This window comes from Syngnathus floridae, chromosome 6 (genome assembly GCF_059516105.1).
Source record: "Syngnathus floridae isolate MCC-2025c chromosome 6, RoL_Sflo_1.0, whole genome shotgun sequence".
NCBI lineage: Eukaryota > Metazoa > Chordata > Actinopteri > Syngnathiformes > Syngnathidae > Syngnathus > Syngnathus floridae.
The window spans coordinates 10,533,276-10,554,632 of record NC_142418.1 but is presented as its reverse complement, the minus strand read 5'-3'; the positions used below and the strand labels follow the sequence as shown (position 1 = coordinate 10,554,632).

At 40.4% G+C, this 21,357-nt stretch overlaps 1 protein-coding gene and 1 long non-coding RNA gene across 3 annotated transcripts in view; both read left to right on the top strand.

Annotated features, from left to right (window-relative positions):
* Positions 1 to 17,666, top strand: part of LOC148396494 (uncharacterized) — a 65,284-nt gene extending 47,618 nt beyond the window's left edge. The window contains exons 3-5 of one of the 2 annotated variants that reach the window (XM_088379471.1): positions 10,368 to 10,510; positions 13,269 to 16,144; positions 16,360 to 17,666. In XM_088379471.1, coding sequence (XP_088235597.1) covers positions 10,368 to 10,457 — 90 coding nt within the window. In that variant the 3' untranslated portion in view covers positions 10,458 to 10,510; positions 13,269 to 16,144; positions 16,360 to 17,666. Of the gene's footprint in view, positions 1 to 10,367; positions 10,511 to 13,268 lie in introns of both variants that reach the window. The other variant, XM_088379470.1, reaches the window with a different exon arrangement.
* On the top strand, positions 6,098 to 7,467 carry LOC148396495 (uncharacterized). The gene is made up of 2 exons (XR_015859154.1): positions 6,098 to 6,309; positions 6,890 to 7,467. It is a non-coding gene; the product is annotated as an uncharacterized LOC148396495 (long non-coding RNA).
* Positions 17,667 to 21,357: the final 3,691 nt, after the last annotated feature.

Here is a 21,357-nt window from a genome sequence, read left to right as displayed (position 1 = left end):
AAATGAACAGGCTACCTGAATCCGTTGAACTGCATTTGATTGAATGTTTGCATGTGCCCATAGCAAACGAGACTAGTAGCACTTCAACTCTGGTGGCCTGACCTATTTTCCGTCTTGGTCTGTTGTGGATGATTAAATATTTGGGTATTTTGTTGGGTCATTTGAGTGAACTAGCTGTGTTAACTGCCCCTAATTATCCATGAATACACTGGCCTCCAAGCCATTCAATTTTTTATTTTTTCCATCTATATCATAAACAAAAGCAAAGGGTCACCCTTACACCGGTCCAGATTTGTAAAAGGAGAAGAGTAAGAATTTACAGGAGAGTAAGTAAGCTTTGTAACATTTTATGCGCTGTGGCCTCCTCTCTTAATAAATCAGGCAGCAGCATTACGGGCACAATACTAGCGGTAACGTTAACAGCTACTATTTGTAACCTACATATGACCTTTGTGGTATGTGTAACCACTCCTGGGTGTGTTTGTTCTAGGCCGTGCTGGCATAACAGGTTTTGTGGTCACTTTCAAGTCAGAAAAAAGATTTACTCCAAATATTTTAAGAAAAGTGGATCTGGGCTGAATTCATTTGATCCATTCACAGGCGAATGGTGAGCTCACTGTGAATCATTACGTTGAACTATTACCAAACCGTTCCAAACTACAGACACTTGATGTGACCTGCAAGTGGTCGACCCAGACCACGGCTTCCTACTCAGCATTTGACAATCGCCACTGTCTCTGCTGTAACTTGTCATTAGCAGAGGGAATGAACCAAAATAAATCTTGTGGCGTTGTAGACCTCAGTTCCTAAAATAATGTTTAACCTATGCTAAATGTTATTTTGCAATTATTACAACAAGATACGTGTGATGGCTGTGGTAGTATTCTTTATATTTAGTGTCACATCCTAATGTAATCCTACAAAAGATTGTTAATCAAAATTCAATCTGACAATACTTTATTTTGTGACACAGCTTCATATATTATTTTCAAGTATGCATGTATACTGCAGGCATACATGCTCATCTATACAGTACAATATGTGGATTACATTATGTAACAACATAAAGGAACAGAATGATTACAGATCCTTCCAAAACATGTTGTAATCATTGAGTGTATTGGCTTAGTCCTCAATAAAAAAAATAAAAATGATTTGTAACAATTCTCAGTTCGAATGGAAAATGTACAGTTATTTTAAACATAACTTTTGAAAATCATAAACATTTGAAAATGTTTAAAACTTTTTAAAAATGATAAGTGGGTCATGTGAACAGTGCCTATGTCCTTTTTCAAATTCAAATACCTATTAGACATCTTTTTTTAACCGTATACGTCATACCTTAAAAATAAAAGAGCAATAATTTACTATTCATCTTATTATTTGGTATGTTTAGTTATAATTTTTAAAATCCAATACAACTATATATTGCTGGAACAATTTTGCATTTGTATCAAATAACAGGCACTGAATGGCTCAGGGTGGAGTGGCCGTCTCCCAATCCAGAAGTTGTGGGTTTGATCCCCTGCCCTAGTGACCAAGTCCAAGTGAGCAAGGTACTGAACCCTCAGTTTCTCTGGAAACTTGCGCACACACAGTAGGTCAACTCTGCTTCACCCCGCCTCCCTTTTCGACAAGTCATGTAGAACATAATGTAAAATAAAATTGCAATGAATGCTAATTATGTACTTGCCGAAATAAAAATAAATCAAATATGTCTCATTCATGATAGCAGATTTTAGGTCTGAGAGAGGGGTGGCAGGAAAGCAATTGAACTAGAATTCAAATCAATCGATTACTCCAGCAGAGCATTTGCATGGCATGAATTGTTTGGCATCACAGGTTGATGTGACATTTTTGTTTTAATTGCTGCAAAATTGAGGCACAGGGCTTCTGCCCCATCAGTCTCCAGCTAACGAAACACTAATGAGCTGGCACAAGATAACAGCACTTTTTTTGAGAGGAAAAAGAACTGTGACAACTGCAGATGGCAGCACACCACTGCTGCCTTTACAATGACATAAGCATATCCTCCCCGCAACCTCTTAGCTGGTAGCATCAGCAAGGACGTCATTAATAAATTCCCAATGTTCCACTGTGACACAGAGCTGCTGGATGGTGTTAATACTAGTACTCGTTAAATTGCTGCTGCTTGTACTACTGCCATGTGACTCGAGGTCAACGTGACCCAGACCAAGTCTTTTCAAGGGAGCCAAAAAAGGAGACACAGCCTGCATGGAAATCCTTTGGCGGCTGGTGATGAAACATCCAGTTTGGAATACCACTAGTGGTCGTAAATTTACTCTCATTTCATAGTCTGATATAAAAGGAACCAGGCGTTTTCGTTACGCTGATAACCTCAACATACTTGACCTTGAGAAGGTGTTGGCATCGCACAGGTGACAGTAAATGTGTAAGATGTTTTATTTGAGGTCATTTTCTCTGACATCATCATGCTATCACCAAAAAAACAAAATAATATGTTTGTTTTTTTATTTTATCTCCTTTTCAGTCTTCTTCACTTGATGCATTTAAAATTCAAAATTTACTACAGCGACCTTCAGCTCCTCTCAGATAATATAACGTCACTAAGGCAGTTCAATTCCTTCAATCAAGCAATTCACACTTTGCCATTCAACTAATAAGGTCATGTGATGTCTGTTGTTCTTACCAGTCACTTCATCAAGTACACCTGCAAAATAGAATTTAGTTTTAGTTGACGCTGTCAGAGACTTAGTAATAATATTAGCAATATTTTTATTGTTACATACTGTAGTTTGTGGGAGAATAAAGGGCACTGCAAAAAGTTTTGACCCTTCTAATATTTTTATCTTGTTCAGTATTTGTGACTTATCCAACCTCTCATTCCAAGGCAGCTGGGATTTGTTCCAGGAATTCAAGTTACCCTAATGAGCAAAACAAATGCTGCTTGTGTCTGTAGTGTAAGTCCTCAGGAAGTTTTATTCAAAAGTGTGTGTAAGCGTGTAAAAAAAAAAGTATAAGCGGTGTTGATAATGGATGGATGGTTTGAACAGAAAGCTTTCAACATCTGTAGTCGCTATCATGGTATTTATTTTTTAATGTTACATTTTACTTTGATGATGAACAAGTTTTGTACAGTGTTTTTTCTTTCATTCTTTATTCAGCTAGTCACCATGGATCCAATTCAGAATATATTCAATAATAATGCTTCAAATACATTCTGACACAAACACATTTCTTTGTAAAAACTGTTTTTTAATGTTCAATGGAAGTTGCTCCGTCCTCCCTGCAACCAAGTGTGAGTGTTCTCTCTAAGAATACCCATTGTAAAACTGAAAAAACTTTTTGCATTCAGGAAAAAAAACAACCTAATTATTTAAATTTGGGCCACTAGAAAAAAATAGGCAATTAATAGTAATTTTTTTACATGAAGTTAAAAATGTCTGTTTACACACATTTTTTAGAGTCAAAATTCCAATTCAGAATTTGGTGTGACGGATTTTTTTTTTTTTAAATTGATCCAATGTTTTATTTTTTCCCCCTGTGTGAATCTAAAGTCCGAAATGTAGCTAAACAAACGGAGTTATCTGCTCAAGGGCAGGCAGTGTTAAGCAAAGTTTTTTGCTCTCTCCCTGGAAGTATAGTTCACATGAAAGTCAAAACGTGTGTGCATGAGTCTTCAGTTTGTTCAAACTTGCCATTGTGTTATGTTACATGTATGCATGTAACTAACTTAGAAATGTTATGAAAAGATATATACAATATATAACTCAGCATACAAAAGTTCTGCAGATATTGTCATCATTGAAAGCATGGAATTAATTAAGGGTTCTAGTTTGAGCTCAACTCAAATTATTCAATAATTAAAAATTATAAAAAGAAACCCCCAAAAAATCTTCTTTATTATAATGAATGTTGCTGCTGACTTTTATCAATGAAGTAAAGATTTTCTGAATGAAGTCTTCTGGAACCTGATCTGAGATCCACATGGTCCTCTATGGGAGGGACCTTGGGACACTCAGTTGTCCAACAGTGGCAAGAGTTGGATTATGACTCAATGCTTTTTTTTTCTCAAAAAAAGTCTTGACAAGAGTAGGTGCTCTTTATCCATATATTTTTTGACATTTTTGCACATCCACAAAAAAATATTATGGCCTTTGAAAACATAGATGCTTGAGGTCAGCATTGAACATTGAAGGTGTGTAACTCTGAATTTGAACTTCCTTGTTTGCTGAAAAAATGAAAGAAAAAGAAAGGAAAATGAAAATAAATGAAAAAAAAAAAGCATAAAAATCACCGATATAGCTAGCTGACAGCGAATGGAGTTGGTTGTGTTCATGCTCACAAACATGCAAACCAAGCTTTCACATTGTGCCAGACCAGCGCCAGTCATGAAAATAGAAAGTCAAAAAGGTAGAGAGTCAGAACCATTTCCACTCACGTTCCACACTGTTGAATTTATTTATTTATCATGTCTGAGCAGCGTATAAAGAGTTCCAAGGTATCAGAAATATCACTCTGGATAAACTTGTACCCTAACAATGATGTTCCTGTCAATTTACCTTGCCTTTTCAAGAAAAATATTTCCTAGCTCTGACTGCAGGAATTTCACAACTGAAATTTGTTCTGCAAACCATTTTTTTAAATGATGTGACAACATTGTCATTCGGCTGTGGTTAGGTTAGGCAAAAAAAATAAAATAATTGCGACGAGTTCAGGAAAAGGTTCAAGTTTGGTTTGAAAGCCACCACTTCCTTAATAGAAGGGGAACTTGGTCATCATGATTCCAGCAGAAACAACTTGGTTACGGTTAAGGGAATGCTCCTGCTTTTTTTTTTGTAGTTTGCCAATGAGAAACAGACCTCTGCAGACCTCACACTGGAAACATCCTGAATGCATTCTCTCGAATGAGAAGCTATTTTGCAATCATAATTTTTCCTGAACTATCAAACTATACCCTCCCCTTGTGTTTACATGCTTGTTTATAGTTCATGCAGTCTTTTTGTGCCTGCATCATCGTCATTCTTCCTCACCTTTTTTTTATATTTAATATTTTTTTTTTATATATATAAAACTAGTTTCAATAGCCTTTTGTTCACTTCACTTGGTGGATTGAATCCAAAGAGGACTTTCTCCCAACAAACACGTGCTGTAAATTTACTATGACTTCCACATGCTAAAGTACAAGTGGTGTTCTGGTAAAGGGTTATAGTGCTAGACGGACTGACCAATGGTCATGTCACACATCCCCTGCATGCGCGCACACACACACATGCACACACACACACACACATGCACCCACACACACACACTACATGTAGACATTGATCAATGAACGTTCACTTCTGTGAAAAGATGGGGTGCTGCAGAAGCAATGGGGTTTCATAATGCTGGCTGGCCGAATGTCAATGATCTCAACACGAGAGGCCTTATCAGCTCAGCCAACAGATCTTATCACCAGTCTGATAAATAATTGACCAGGCCAGGCTCACTGGACATTACGATACTGAAAGGGTCAATGCTGATGGCTAATATCCTCCATGTGGCAAGAGTCTCCAAGAAATTCCATGAAATGCTGCTGGAAAGAACATTTCATAAGGTACAGAGGGTACACATATGATAAATGGATTTTGATCGTATTTAGATCAAAACTAAAGGAGATTTTTAAGAGCCCCCAACATTTTAAGCAGTAGTTTGGAGATGGTGTCTGCCTGACAACTGAGAGTTTCTGAGTGAGACTTTTAGCTGAAGGTACTACTTGTCTGGATTCCAGTCCAGAATGTCACATGGATTGAAATCATACCCACCTTCAAACCTCAACAAGTGGGAAAAAATGAGTAAATTCATGCATGTTTCGTTTGCTCTTTTTGTTTTGTTTGCTTTACCTTTCCTGCGTCCCCGTTTTGGTGTCCAACCAATTACCACCAGTGATATTTATCATTTATGCTTAACAATGTCGTAGCCAAGCAATTGTGTTTAATTTTGTGTTGCATATATTATTCGAATGTGCAATAAAGCCCTTCGGTCATCGTGTTCAAAGGTGACGTTCACGGCATGCATCACAGATCATGACGTAAAAAAGCTTTGTTGAGTGTACTCATCTAATTCAAATGGAATCATGAGGAAATAACACTGCATAAGTAACATAAATGACGAATGACTCTTCGCCGTGAGTGAATTTGTTCACAGAATACTTCACAGATGATCAAATTGCAAGTTGGCTCACTTTTCTTTTCAACAGTGACTTTGACTGAGGCAGACATAATTAGGGTTGAAGGTCAGCAGTGCTCACCCGCTCTCTCTGGGTTTTACGGTCTGTGGCTGGAGGTGAGTTAGATGCATACGTACATCCGCAAAGAATACTAGGACCGCTGTTAACATGGGCGCTCTATAAAGATATTTTTCTAATTAGCTGAATGATCTAAAACGCTTAGCTGTAAGCTGTGTGCGGCCCAGTTCTCAGTGGCACGGATTGGCGCCTTTTTGCATGAGTCACACATGCACTCAAACACACGCCGGGAAGCTGTGTGCAGAGACGACTTATTTACAGCCGCTCATTTAGCTTTCAGAAGGCAGGATGTTGGATGGAGTCGATAACTTCCTGTTGTTGTATTTACTTAAGACATCTCCTCATACATATATTTGGTAGAGTGGATGGCATTTGGGGTGAGTGCTCTCCTCTTCCCAGCATACTCACTTTGTTAACATCTCAGGAAAGTGAGAGGATGTTACAACGGGAGCATGACACGCACAGTAAAGGCATTTTTAAAAAAAAAAAAAAATTCATCTTAATGTGTGTTTAATTTTTTTTTTTAGAGATAAGGTGTTTCAGTCAAGTTTAATTGATTTATTATATACTGTACAGATTCTATTTATCTTATATAATTTATCTTGTGTTTTTTTTTAGGTGTTGCAAGTGGAGCAAATGCTATTTTGGAGGCAATTGTTTTAACAAATAGCTGTGTATTCAACTTTCTCACTGACACAGAGAATAAGACAGAGTGGCGTACAATTTCAGCTCCCTTGAGGCATTTAAGTAGCCTCTCTAACAGTTCAAATCGGGCCACACGCCACCGGATATGAGACCATGCATTGAAATGAAACTGGCAATGAGGCTTACACATCTCTGAGGTGATGTTGTGGCCGACTCTTCCCTGCACAGTTGCTTCAATGCAGCAAAACTGGAGGGTTTTTGATTATGAACTGCCTTTTTTTAAGATCAGGGAACTGTGTTTCAATGGTATTCAAGTTCAGACTTTTGACTTGGCATTTTTCAAATTATTGAGTGTATAATTTGTTATTCATTTTTACTGTATTTGTACTATATACAATCGACCCCTGCTACATGCAAGTGATGAAAGCCGTGCCGACCCGTAGATAGTAGAGTACTTTTTATACTGGAATTGACATCCATTGAAATGCATTGGGGGAAATATATGTTTTCCACAAAAAAGGCGTGAATGGAGTAGACAACAAAAATTGAATCTATTTTTAGAAATGTGTGATTATGCAAATCACACATGCTGAACTTGATATAAAGTTTCAGTAATTTCATTCAATTAACAGTATACAAAATTGTTTTGCACATATACTGGAAATAATGAACAAGATGTCACTGACACATTTCTGCAATTTCAGTTTTTTTTTTTTTTTTTTTTTTTAAATTTCACCATACTTATTATCATCCCTGTGCCCTGTGGCTGGTGACCAGTTCAGGGTGTAGTCTGCCTTTTGCTCAATGGGATAGGCTTCGGCGGTAGCCTAAGCGGTGTTGAAAATGGATGGATGGAATTTATAATACTTGAAGGACATCTGAATTTACACTCCGTTACTATATATTATGTCACAGGGGAGACATGTCGGAGTGAACAGGCCTGTTCCCATTATATTTTACCAGCAGCAAGACTGTGACCTCTGCTTTTAAAGGCCAAAGTCTAACAGATGAGCTAATGCTGCTCCATACTGATAATAATATCATATAGCCAATGTATGGTAAAATGAAAAAATATTTTGTATTTTTCTATGGCATGGCAGTTCAGGAGAGGTTCACTTCACACACAATGGACAATTGTAATAACTTGCTGAGAGAATCTGCTTTGCATGCTGTAGGTGTATGGGTGTAGATGCATCCCCCTCAGCACCATGGACAGAGACACAGACAAGCACAGTCAGTCACTGGGCGTTCCCCCATGCTCCAGCCCTCCCACCGCCCGTGTCACCGCCACGCATGTCATTACGTGCTATCATGACACCAGTTAAAGGCAAAATTGATGAGAACTGCTCTACATTTCTTCCATGTACAAGTTCTGATGTTGTTGGATTACAAATATATAAACAGTTCATAATCTGCTGGCAATTAGTCCAGGGTGATCATCTGAGATAGTCTTAGATGGATTGGATGGACAATTATACACTAAAAAGGACAACATTTGCCATCCACTGAGATCTAAACAGTTTTAAGATGACCAAAATAATGGACATCCTTTTTGGAGTGTAATGTAGTATTATCACTTTAATCATTTTAATTTGCAGTGGTGTAGAATCATACTGAATCTCACATAGAAACTGGATTATACGTGCTACTTGAATTTATTTCCTTTTGTTAGGTTATTTAGTTAGATGAGCTTTTAAACTTGTTACAAAACATCATCTGTTGTGGAAATCTACGCTTCAAAAAACAACCATCAATTTTCAACACTGCTTATTCTGGTTAGTGTAGCAAGGGGTGCTGGAGCCTATCCCAGCCGGCAACATGCAGACTACACCCTGAACTGGTCGCCAGCCAGTCGCAGGGTACATTTCTAGATAAACATCCAGTCACACTCACATGCACACTGCCACTGAGTGGGAATCGATCCCATACTGCCTGCACGCAAGTCAGGTGAGTGTACCCCTACACTATCGTAAGTAACAATAAATAATGACCAAATGAGTTAATTCAGCAGCTCAAATCCCAACTACAAATAGTAAATACAAAATATTAGCAACAGGTGTGCAGATCTCCGCCTTAGTGAACTAATGTGAAATTGAATAACATTTTAAATTCCTACAGGTTTATTTTGCAATTCTGAATAAATTATTTTCGCATGAGTAAGTCTGTACCATGTCAGACAATTGGTATGTTTAAATTTAGCAGTCAGATATACGCATACAAACGTTTCGTGTTCATCATGGGACCAGAGAACAGTTAGGGTACGAAGTTTTCACAAAACTAGGCTGTAGCTGACCATGTTTGGCAAGCCCAAGTTGAGGCCAAAGTGCTCCATACTGCCTTACCTCCTTCCATTACAAAATCTGCAACTCCTTGACGGAATGACTCGTTTCTTTTTTTATTAATCATCGTACAGCTACTGTGTATGTATTCCTTTGGAGAAAAATTAAGATGTTCCAATATGCAAATACATACATTGTGTCAAAAGTAGAAACTGCTTCTTTTCTTTCTTTCACGAGTCTCTGCACGGGTGACCCGGGCTATTTATAATTCTCAGGATTGCATTGATTCTTCAGGTTTTACAGAAGTGAAAACACTTTCAAATGTCACCTCATTAGTTAGTCAATAGTTTGAGGAAATTCTGCAAAAACTTTGCTGAGCTTGCTAATAAAAACTGCAGTAGCACTGGGAAAAAAAGAGGATATCCTCACTTTACAGGAAAAAATATCTCATGAGCATTCAGTGGAACATTCAAGCAGAAAATACTGCTCAACACTATTTTTAAAAAGGGCCCCTTTGTGCTCTTACAAAGATAATCGTATTAGATTGACAGTATCACAAATGTCTTCATTTAACAATATTGTGGCAGTAGTTAACAGTAGAACTGACAGTTATGTCCAATATACTGGTAAACTCAATAAGTCAAAATATGTGTATTTATTTATTTATTTATTTATTTATTTATTTATTTATTTATTTATTTATTTATTTATTTACTTTTTTATTCATTATGGATGGATGGATGGATGGATGGATGGATGGATGGATGGATGGATGGATGGATGGATGGATGGATGGATGGATGGATGGATGGATGGATGGATGGATGGATGGATGGATGGATGGATGGATGGATGGATGGATGGATGGATGGATGGATGGATGGATGGATGGATGGATGGATGGATGGATGGATGGATGGATGGATGGATGGATGGATGGATGGATGGATGGATGGATGGATGGATGGATGGATGGATGGATGGATGGATGGATGGATGGATGGATGGATGGATGGATGGATGGATGGATGGATGGATGCAAAGATGCAAAGATGTTTAGAACCTTTGAGTCGACGAGCAATTTACAGGTGACTTTAAGACACCGTTTGCACCTGCAAGAGACTCATCCAGTTCACTTCATCCATTTGACTGTCTCTCTTCTTTCATATCAGGTCACAGTGCAGCTCTGTGTTCATCATCGTGTCGCCACTGCTCATTACAGCTCAACATCTGCTCTCAATAACGGGCCACACTGTGCATGAATAACCACAGTGTTGCAGACATGAGCGAAACGTCAGTGGAAGTCTTTATTACGGTACTGGTGGCCCGAGTAGTGTGTGTATGTTGGAGAGCATGCTGGTGTGTCTGCGAGGCCTCTCTCTGTGTCCATCATTCTCCGCTACTCTGGTGCACAGGCTTGGGGTAACCTAGCTTAACCTCCGACCCCGCTCTTCCCCTGTGTGACCCTGCCCCTTGGCCCTGGCTGAACCCCATTTTACCCCCTCTGCCCCTTCAGCTTCTGGCAGAGATGGATGAGAGGGAGGCCGACAAGAGATCACACGCATTCCGCACCCCTCCTCAATGAAAACAAAGCATGTGGCATTTAAGGACGACTGGGAGAGCCCGGCTTTAATCTGACAGGCTGACAGGCCACAGACAGACCTGGGGAATAGTTGAGGAAAAGAGTACCACACACAGAGGGGAAGGGGGGAGGAGGAAGGAGGGGGGTGGGGTTATTAACGACTGATAGAGACGTTCCCTTACATTCCTGCTGTTGTCCAAGTGAGCTGTAAATATTTGTCAATGGCCCACAACCTGTCTTTACCTTTCCCTACTGTTTCTGTAGACTGGGCTCGCATATCTGAATGCCTCAGGTGGCAGCCAGAAGTTCTTTATGCAGTGTTTGTTTCCCCAAAAGCACCTCCGGCTGTTTGCCCTCCAAGTACAGAAGTAAAACATGGCCTTTCACTTTTACAACATGATATTGTGGGAATAATGGTTCAGATCTGGAGGAGGATATAGAAGCTTGACCCACCGGTCAGTATGTCTAAACAAAGTGGGAGGGGAGGGTCAGTCAGATAGACCTGACCTGATAAACCCAGTCCAGCCCTCCGCTAGCCAATGTTTACTCTGCCAACATACCACGGACTCAGACTCACTTCCCTGCGAGTAGATCTCAGGGATTCGGAGGGTTAAGAGAAGAGGATGCGAGGCGCATTCTGCCATGTCAGCATTCAAGATCAGCAGTATCACCTTAACTAGTATTATAAAAAGAATTAAATATAAAAAGGAAAGCATATTGGAACTCTTTTACTGTCCCTTGCTGTCTGGAAAGCTGTTTTAAATTCTCTTCCACTGCAATGCTATAAATGGCACACACAGCACAATCCGGTATATCGGAAACTTCCACATTCGTCAAAACAGATAAAAACATTTCCTTCCGCTATTGGTAAATGGCTGAACCCGTAACAGGTGGCCGGGACAAAGCAACCATAGAAACATTTGTCGAACAAAGATGACGATGTCTCATGTCAAAGTCAAAGTCCCAATGAGCCTTTAAACATCAGACATAAAGAGAACAACATTTGAGCAAGTTCATGTTCAACACATCATGTTATCAACTCCCTGGCTATCGGGGAATATACTGAAAGGCCTCTAACCTGTAATCTGGGTTTGGTCACATGACATTTCACATATTGTTGATTTATTTTCAAACTTTGCCATAAACCATTCAACCATAATCTAATCTACTGGTCGGTGGCAGATTCCAATGCACTTTTTGATGTCATTGAATTTCAATTGAAAACATTAGAAGGTCATCAAAACATTTTAGAGTGATACTGGCAAAACCTACTTTTAAAAAAACAAAAGGCCAATCAACCAAAAGGTGAATGTCAATTTCACCACTGAGCTCTGGAAATGATGTCATGAAGAGAAACGGTCTATAGTTGCCATTGTAGGGAAAGCTTAACGGGCCCCAGGCAGGCTGTGGGGAAGCCAGACACATCTCTGTGCAGACACTGGGAAACATACGGCCATAAAACCAAAGTTGTGCGGGGAAGCACCTAATAAATTAAGCCCAATAGCAATGAAATAATACCCCAAATCATCCATATTAGCAATAAATCTTTTAACACGTTGGAGTAAGAACATCATGTCATTAGGAGTAAAAGCTTGGCTGCCGCTTATCTTCATCTTCTCTCGTGATGATTATTTTGGGGGGTCTCCCAAGCACCTCAGGATGTTTGATCTCAGAAATAATTCAGCAGATGTCTTCCTCATATTTCCTCATTCTTATTCTTTTTGGTCATTTTTGAGGGCTCCTCTCAGCCCTGATAAGGCATTATCTAGTGGCTAAGACGTTGACAGGAAACAAATTCCCAGGGACGACAAAAGCCTGGAATGTGCTACAAGGAGGTTGTCTCCCACACTAACCCTCAGAGACCCTCCTCCTTTAGACCCTTCTACCCCTTTCTTTACTCCCCCAACGCCTTTCTCTCTGAAGGATGTTTTTGTAGGGTAATTGATGCAAAGGTGCTATTGATAAGACTGAAAGAAACATCAAACCCCTTGAATCAAATGTCCTGAGAGCACCGCCACAAGGGAGGACTTATCCGCCTTTCTCCCCCTTTTCTATTCTCACGTTTTCTGTTTTTCTTCTCTGTAAACCCTCCTCCATCATTGTCTGTTTTATCCCAATCTGTTTGTCTGAGCAAATGCATGCGTGTGTGCGTGCGCGTGTGCGTGCGTGCGAGCGTGCGTGCGTGTGTGTGTGTGTATGTGTGTGTGTGTGTGTGTAATGCTTCATCGATTTTTGTAAACGCATTTAAGCCTAAAATGCAAATGATGTACACATTCCTCTTTGATTATTTGACAATATTATAGCACATCTGACATCATGGTTTGCCATTAAACTGTGCTAAATGTAAGGGAAATAAAATATGGTAGGCTTGAGAGCCTTTATTTCTTTGCCCACCTTGTTAGACATATGAACATCTCATTAAAAAATAATATATTTGGTCGACTTTTCATTCTTCTTTGTTAGATTACAGGATATGTATTATGTCTCTCAGGTTTGTCTGCACATGCTAATCAATGAGACAGCAAGGAGGTGATGGGGAATTCCAAACAGAAAATCTTTAAGATAGTCCACCTGGACTTTATTGGACTTGTGTCAGACAGACTTTGGCCCCTTTGCAGCAGACTGATGTCATAGGTCGAATTCCTGCGCAAAAGTAGGCCAGGGCCTTGTATGATAGCAGATTTGCTGACTTATCATAGAGAGCAAGCCAGCGAGAGAAGACAATGCTCAAAATCAAAGGAGCTTTTTATTGACGGCAGTTCATCCATGCCTTGATGCGGCGGGGGCCACAAGTTGTGATCTCCACAAGTTGAAGCTGCCTTTTGTTTGGCCCAACAACATCTACAGTGTCCCATATAGGCCGGCAAGATACAGTATGCTGTCCCCGTAATAACCTTTGGCTGCTTAAAGTCCAAGACAGGTTCAGAATGTAGCCAAGTGGGGGAGATGGAGAGTAAATGACTCAATCTGGAGTGGAGATGCCTTTCCATTGTAAGGGGAGATGAGAAAACAACAACAAAAGGAAGGGGGTAGGGGACTGTCTGCTTATTGTTGCGTGTGCATGTGTGTGTGCGTGTGTGTGTGCTACAGAAGTGTTGTATAAGTCTGAAGTTACCCAGTGGGGGGTTTGGGCTCGTCTGCTCTGGCCTGGCGTGTTGCTCAAATACCAGCCCTGGAATTCCTGGGCCTGAGGGTTAGGACTTCTATCTCTAATCACCTTGCTCCATTCTCCAATACGCACATGGATGGATCTTCAGCAGCCAGGGGAAACAAATAGCTTCTGTAAGTGAAGTGTTTACTCATATGGTTACGAGGAGTTTGCTGCTGGCTGTCATGCATTCTGATGCATCGGTATCAGATAAAACAACAAACAAGTTCTTTCTTGCGCTAATTTAGGAATTTGGCGGGGGATTCGGAATTTACACAATCTGGGAAATGTCAGCAATGTTTTGCCTTAAGGTTTAAAGGGTGGGATTTTAAAAAAAACAAGTTATTGTTATTCGTTTTATGCCGTAGACCGATAGGGAAGAGCCTAAATGAAGAAATTTGAAAGTTCACATAAAAATGTTAAGAACTTCAATTATGCTTATTGAGAAATATATTAGACCCTCCACCAAAATACTTGAATGTATGGTTTGAATCTTTGGTCATGATCAATGTATCCCTCTTTGGTGGTATTTGTAACAAGGCCCAACAACAACAAGTATATGCACTTGTGCAAATTTAAAGAAAAAAGCAAAATCTTGTATGACCACTGTTTTGAATTTTTGTGCAACATTGCTCCATTTGTTCCAGCAATAAAAAAAAAAAAATTTTGGAAGGGGTTGACTCGAGAAATGTAATCAGTGATAGTGTGTGCCATTGATGCAATTGTTAAACGCTCAGAAAAATTGATTGGGTTCATCGGCAACAAATTTACAAAAGGCCGGCAAATGAAAAAAGTGACTCATCACAGCCAGTGGAAATGATGCTGCAGGCTTTGCATATGGTCTAGTGGCAACGTTTACAATTTTACTTAGCTTTACGTAGCCAACAGCACCTGCAACCGATCAAGTTACAAAAAAACTTGCAGTCAGCACTTTTATCCAGTGGGGCCTTCTAAACTCTGTGAGGGAGGGAAGATGTACGCTTTACTCCGCCAAAGGTGCTGAATGGCAGGCGAGCAGTTTGAGGACGGAAAGCGCTTTCCCTGCTATTAATGACACCACCAGGGATCGCTCCTACAGGTTGTGTCAGGACAGCATGTTGTTCTCTTTTACTGAGGAATTTGATCTCTTTGTGACCCGGCTTTAAAGCTCCATGAATGAGCCCAGTCAACTGATTGAAGGAAGAAAAAAAAATATGCTCAGCAAGATTTATTTAATCACAGATGTTTTGAACGTATAGTGTATATTCTTTATGTTACGTGATATATTGATGTTTTAAGTGTCCGCTATAGGGCTGCAATGTGTACAGACGCCCATGTCCTGAAGCTCTTGAGAGTCCACGCAGCTGAGGACAGCCAAGCCTCATATGGAAAATAACTTGGCTGTCTCAAACAAAGACCATACATTTAATAATGTTGGGACAACCTCGCTTAAAACTAATAAAAAGTGTTTATTATATGATCTGGCACAAAGAATTGGTAAGCTTTGTCTCAATGTTATTCTACTTCAGCACAAATGTTGTATACGTTGAAGGCATTGCCAAAAGTGCCACGAGTAATTTTGGATCTCATTTATGTCCACCAAATCCTTTTATGGATTAAAGCAGGGCCACCGTTCCCTGTTTGCACAGCACGTAGGGCACCATTGCTGATGGTGGGCACCATTATGCATGCCGGCCACCGATTTGCGACTTCAATGAGTGTGCACGTCATGCATTTGACACGTTGGAATATCCATCAGCACCCCCCCCTCTCACCGTTCGCAACATCAGTCGGCCCATGAAAAATATCGGGATGGGGACACTTTTAGGGATGTTTGTGGTCTCACAATGTACACATGGTTATCATGATCCTGTCAAGATCTGTCACAGTTTGTTTCCTTGTTTAAATGTTGTCATAGTTTGGGTTCGCGTGTCTGTGTACTCGCCCCTCCCCTCCTGTGCCCTGATTAGTGTGATCACCCTCACCTACCTCTCATTAGCTGTCTTGTATTTAAGTCCTGTCTGCCCCTCACGCCCCTGGTAGGGTTGTTTGCGTCTCATGTCTTCTTGTTTCTTTAGTTGCTTGTCTGTTCTCGTCTTGTTTCGTCTTTCTGTTCAGTTATTCTCGTCCCTAGTCGAGCCTCTTTAGTCTGTCTTTTGAGTTCCTTCAATAACCCCTCGTCCAAGCTGCATTTGGTCGGCCAGCTCCATTCACTTCATGCACAGATCCTGATGCTGCAGGTTTGAATCTGGACTTTAGCCTTTTTGTGTGGGTTTTTCCATATTCCAAAAACATGTGTACATGTTGGCTTCAATGAAGACTCCAAATTATTTGAATGTGGTGCAAGTGATTGTGAATTATTTGGCCTCAAGCGATTGGTTGGCGACTAGTTCTGGGTGTGTGAATTTTATTCAATATAAAAATGAATGTTGATTGTTGATAACGTGTTTCTAAGTTTTTGTTTTGCAGAACCTCTGAGATACCCTTGGCCACCCTCTGGCCTCCCCAAGGATTAAAGTCTTACTCCGCCACTGGCTCACACACAGAAAAGATGTAAAAATTGGGTTTGAACTGTCAATTGGGTAAAGTAAGTACATGCTAATCCAGTGGCATGTGTGTACCACCCTCAAAAACGTCTGGGTATACTCTTCATACCTGTTCTTAGGAATTTGTGAAGGAAAGTAGACCCACTCCGACACAAATAATGAAAATAGAGCAGTGAATATACCTTATTCATTTTCTTGAACTGTTTTTACTCATTGCACACATACAGCTGCAGACACTGGCACACTCCAACACACAAAAGCTCCCCAACATCATCCAGAAACACTCAAACGCACGGTCCCAGTTTTGTTTGTGACACTTTGTTAGCGGGAAGCCCGGCTGTGAGCTAACCCCACCATGTTTTTCTCATCGTCTCTGTTTTGTTTGGCACCTGTTATGGGCTCAAACCTCTTACACATCTCTCCCGCAAAGTCCCACTTGTTACCTCTTTCCCTTGTGCTATTAATAAATTCACAAAATCACAAATTCAGCATTTTATTTTCCTATAATTGATGCACTGTTTCAATATGTTGTACTTGACATTAACTTAACTTTGAAAAAATGTCAACATTACACTGGATCATGACATAGGCTATACATGCCAATATCAAAGATTCGTATCCTATATTATAGCAACTTGTCATGAGTGTTTATGAGGGGTGAAAAAAGGGAGATCCCGCCCACAAAAACAAAGCGACCTCTGCATGTTATTTTCCTTCAATGTGTTTTTCTCAGGCTTCTTCCTTTCATCCTGTGCAAGAGAAACATCTTGATTAGACATGTAAATGATACAAAAAAGTGTTATTGTGTTCCTTAATCTCCCTGTTTTTCTGCTTTTGTTCCCCTTCCCCCCACTTGCCAAACGGGCCTCTGATACTGGGGAGCCGAGCTCTTCTGTGAGCTGAGCTGCGAGACGTCATCTCTCCATACGCCAGCAGGCTCTAGACCAGCCAAGGACCCCTTGATGATCCGCATTCTCCCTACGGAGAACACACAACATGTGATAGTGCTGGAATGTGTTTGGGGACAGGTGGACGAGGACATTTAAGAGGGGAGATTGGGGGTGGGGACCAACACATTGTCCCCGCTAAAAGGCCTCCAAGATGATTTGTTGTCAAACTTCCAAAAACAACTCTGGAATGTTTTATTTGGCCAAAGTTGTCATACAACAATATCTTTATTAATAAACTTTGACGTCTGTGTGGGGACGTTTTACTAGCTTTCTTTGTTTGCTTTGACAGACAATTGTGAGAACCGTCTTTCTCCTGACTTGTAAAACCTTTATTGGAAATTAAGTACGTGAATCTTGAATGGGCCAAAGTTGCCACTAGCAAACGAGAGCAGTCGAGCTTTCAGTTTCGCTTTTTACATTCTGTACTGCAGGGATGGACAACTTAAATGAAGCAAGAGTTTACATGCATAAAATCAACCATTAAAGGATCGCACAAAACTGTTGAAAAGTAAACCAACGTTAATTGCGAGAGCTGATTTTGTGCATTTTTGTCACAAAAATGAACTCAAAAGTTTCATATTATTCCGATATTATTTTTGACCTGCAGTAAAGTAATCAAGAGGCTACTCCGTGTCGGCGCAGGACCTCCCACAGCTCCTGCCACGCTCCCACTCTCCCACTAACCAGCAGATGCTCCTAATACAGTGAGAGCAGATGTCTACGCAGCTACAGGTGTTAAGAGACCAGAGTTCATGGACAGGTACAGTTTGTTCCACACAAAAATGTGCACAAGTGAGAGCTGAGCAGCTCCCATTGTTTATCGCACCGAGGGCCGCAGGTGGCCAAACCTTCAGGGCTAACAGCTGACGTCAGACAAACTTAAACTTGAAGCGTTTTTCTGCCGCTATCAAGGACGAAGACGCCAAATCAGAGACATGATACCAGCAAAATACACATAAATCCTGATTTCCACATTCTTTAGTGAGTACCTCAAGGGCTGACTTCACAGAAGGGTGATAGTGATGGAAGCATGTAATGACAAAAGATTTGCATATGGAAGTTAAGTTGTGGGGAAAAAAAAGCTTCAGCAGAAGCCTTCCTCTACATGTTCGTGACTGGTTTTATTGCTTTTGCAGTTCTCTATTTTACACTTGTCTGACAGTTAGGAATGAAGAAAATTTAAATGCCTTAGAGGGCACGTCCCGCACATGTTTCACAGTTCCAAAGAGTTTTCACGTGTGCTAATATGTCTTTTACATGTGCTCTTCAAAACACCCCAAGGGAGAATTAAAGCACACTACACATTAGATTGCTTTTAGACCAGAGTGTGACTCGCGAAGGCAGCACTTTGTCACCAACCTATGAATTACACTTGCCAATTAGTGTAGCAGATCCTTGCATATGGTGCATGCAAAAGACCCGCCCCCACGATCACCAACACTTCCACGTCAACTTCTCCGAAAATTGCCTGTTATTAGAAGTGAGAAGTCAGCATCTGTTAGTTGATGCTAATATGTGCTAATTCAGCAGCTCTGCTTAGCTTTTGAATTTGAAGAGATAGTGTTTCTATGTAATGATGCTGTCTCGTGGCAGGTGGCATGCTTTACAAGCAGTCTTCCCCCTCTCCACTTCTTTCTCCACTTTCTCCATGCGCCACTTGACTCCCCATTAAAGTTCGGTTAAAATCAAGAACATTTTATTGTTAATAAAAATAAATAAATACTGGGGGTTGCCATGTTTTTTCACTTGTATCAATAGTAATATTTACTATTGCTGCTATTGATGTGATTAGGAAGCTTATTGAAAACATTGGTTGTGCAGTTTATCAAGGTTTTTGTGACAGTTTGACAATGATTTGTTCATTTGATCTTTTTTTTTTTTACAATGAATTATTTTTAGGTTTCCCTGCATCAATCTGCCATCATTTTAGCAATTACCTTTTAACCCAGCCCTTTTCCCCTTGAGCCTACAATTCCAAGTCCTAGTACACTGTGTACGCACAAGGTCTATCTGGGAGCAAGCCTCTGGAGATTTATTGCTTACCTGTCAGCACACGTGGAATTTATGTAGCTCACTCTGAGAACATCGCCGTGCAATGAGAGATAATACAAAAGGAATTGATTCTCTTAGCAGGGCCCAGGCAAAATTCTATATTCTTACAGTGACACAAAAATATTGTTTTTATGGATCTGGACCACTGAGATTGGCTGGCCACCAGTTCAGAGTGTCCCCCGCCTACTGCTGGAATAGGCTTCAGCACGCCCGCGACTCCCGTGGGGACAAGCGGTATAGAAAATTGGTCATCTTCAAATTTGATCAGATTTTGAAACACATCCGCCCACAAAAAATATTGGTAATGATCTGTTCCAGGGTCAAACTGCTGTAATCTGCAAACTGCTGTCTGGCATAAGCAGACCATTATTTGCTTGGTGCCACGGAAGAAAAAAAATGGGAAAAGGCAAACAAAGAAAACGTTTTGTTAATAGTCTGCTGTTGGCTGCAGATTTGGTCCAAGTAGTAATGCCAATTCTTTGGGAGCACACACAAACATCATAGTGCCACCCATCATTAGTGGAATTGTGTGAATACAAACGCACTCTGTATGCACAAGTTTGTTTTTGTTTACATCTTCGTGTGTAAGCAAAATGTATATTTTTTCTCTGTTTGCCCGTTTGTTTTTTTGTGTTGGTATACATTTATGCCCTCTCGCAGCCAACCTGCCATCACTTGTGTTTGCCAGACTGGCGGCACTGCTGTTATATATGAAAGTGCTCTCACACTCATGCATTGTCTTTCACTTGTGGTATTTGTGCAGTCCTTCCCATCAACCTTACTGAACCATGAGAATGAAATTGACAGTCTTGGGCTAAAAGATGGCACAGCATACACAAACAAGTGCTGCCAGCTTCCATTGGCATGTCTCAACAGACAATGGCTTGAAGCGGCCAAATGGCACAGACGCAGTGCCCTTCTTAAGCCAATATTTTCACTCCTCTGTGGAGTGTTGCCTATGCATGTGCGCTCATGTGTGTGCGAAGTGGCGCATCGGCTATGAGATCAGCTGATTATCTACTCACAAAAGAGCAGCCAAAATTCACAATGAAATCATCATTAAAAAAATATTTTTATTATTTTGAGCAATGATATTTTTATTTGTCTGCTGTCTTCAGAAACACATGCCGAATCCTGCTCAAAGAAGTTGCCAAAAAGGGAGAAAAACAAGGGGGAAATGAATCAAAGAGAGGAAGTGGAAAAGCAAGGGAGAAGGAAAAGAACTCTGTAACCCCAAGACTGGTGGGGGCCAACAAAATGGAGCTTATCTTGTTTATGTGGGGAAGATAACCACAATGCTCATCTGGCTGCAAAGAGAGGAACCTTCACTGTATCTGTATGCTTAAATTCTTCAGCACTGTGTGTGCGTGTCTGTGTGCGAGTGTGTGTGTGTGTGTTTGTGAGAGAGAGAGAGAGAGAGAGAGAGACAGCTGCTTACACACACTGGCAACCACTCGTGTTGTACAGAGGTCCAAGTCAACACTTGTCATTCAAAAGCACATAATAACATCCACAGGGATCGGCGTATGGTTTATTAAACTGGCAAGATATGCGGAACAGAAGTTGGCAGTGATTGTTACTCCCGTGTGGTAATTTTACTTGTTAAGGAGGCAACAATAACTACAGTATATGAGGTACACAAAATGTGTTTACTATAGACAGTTGTTTATAAACAAAAATGATAATAACGATGTTCTCAATAGAAGTTATTTTGGAGTGACAGGTATTACCTTGTAATTTAGAGACATTGCTATTTTCCCCTCAGAATGGGAATTCCTATGCTGATCTGAAATGACATGTTGTTCAAACACAGACGGGGGTGTCCTTGGTTATTGTGTAGTCTACTTCATTTTCTTCTTCCAACACAACATGGGCGAACACTCTAAATCTATGTATTGTTATTTG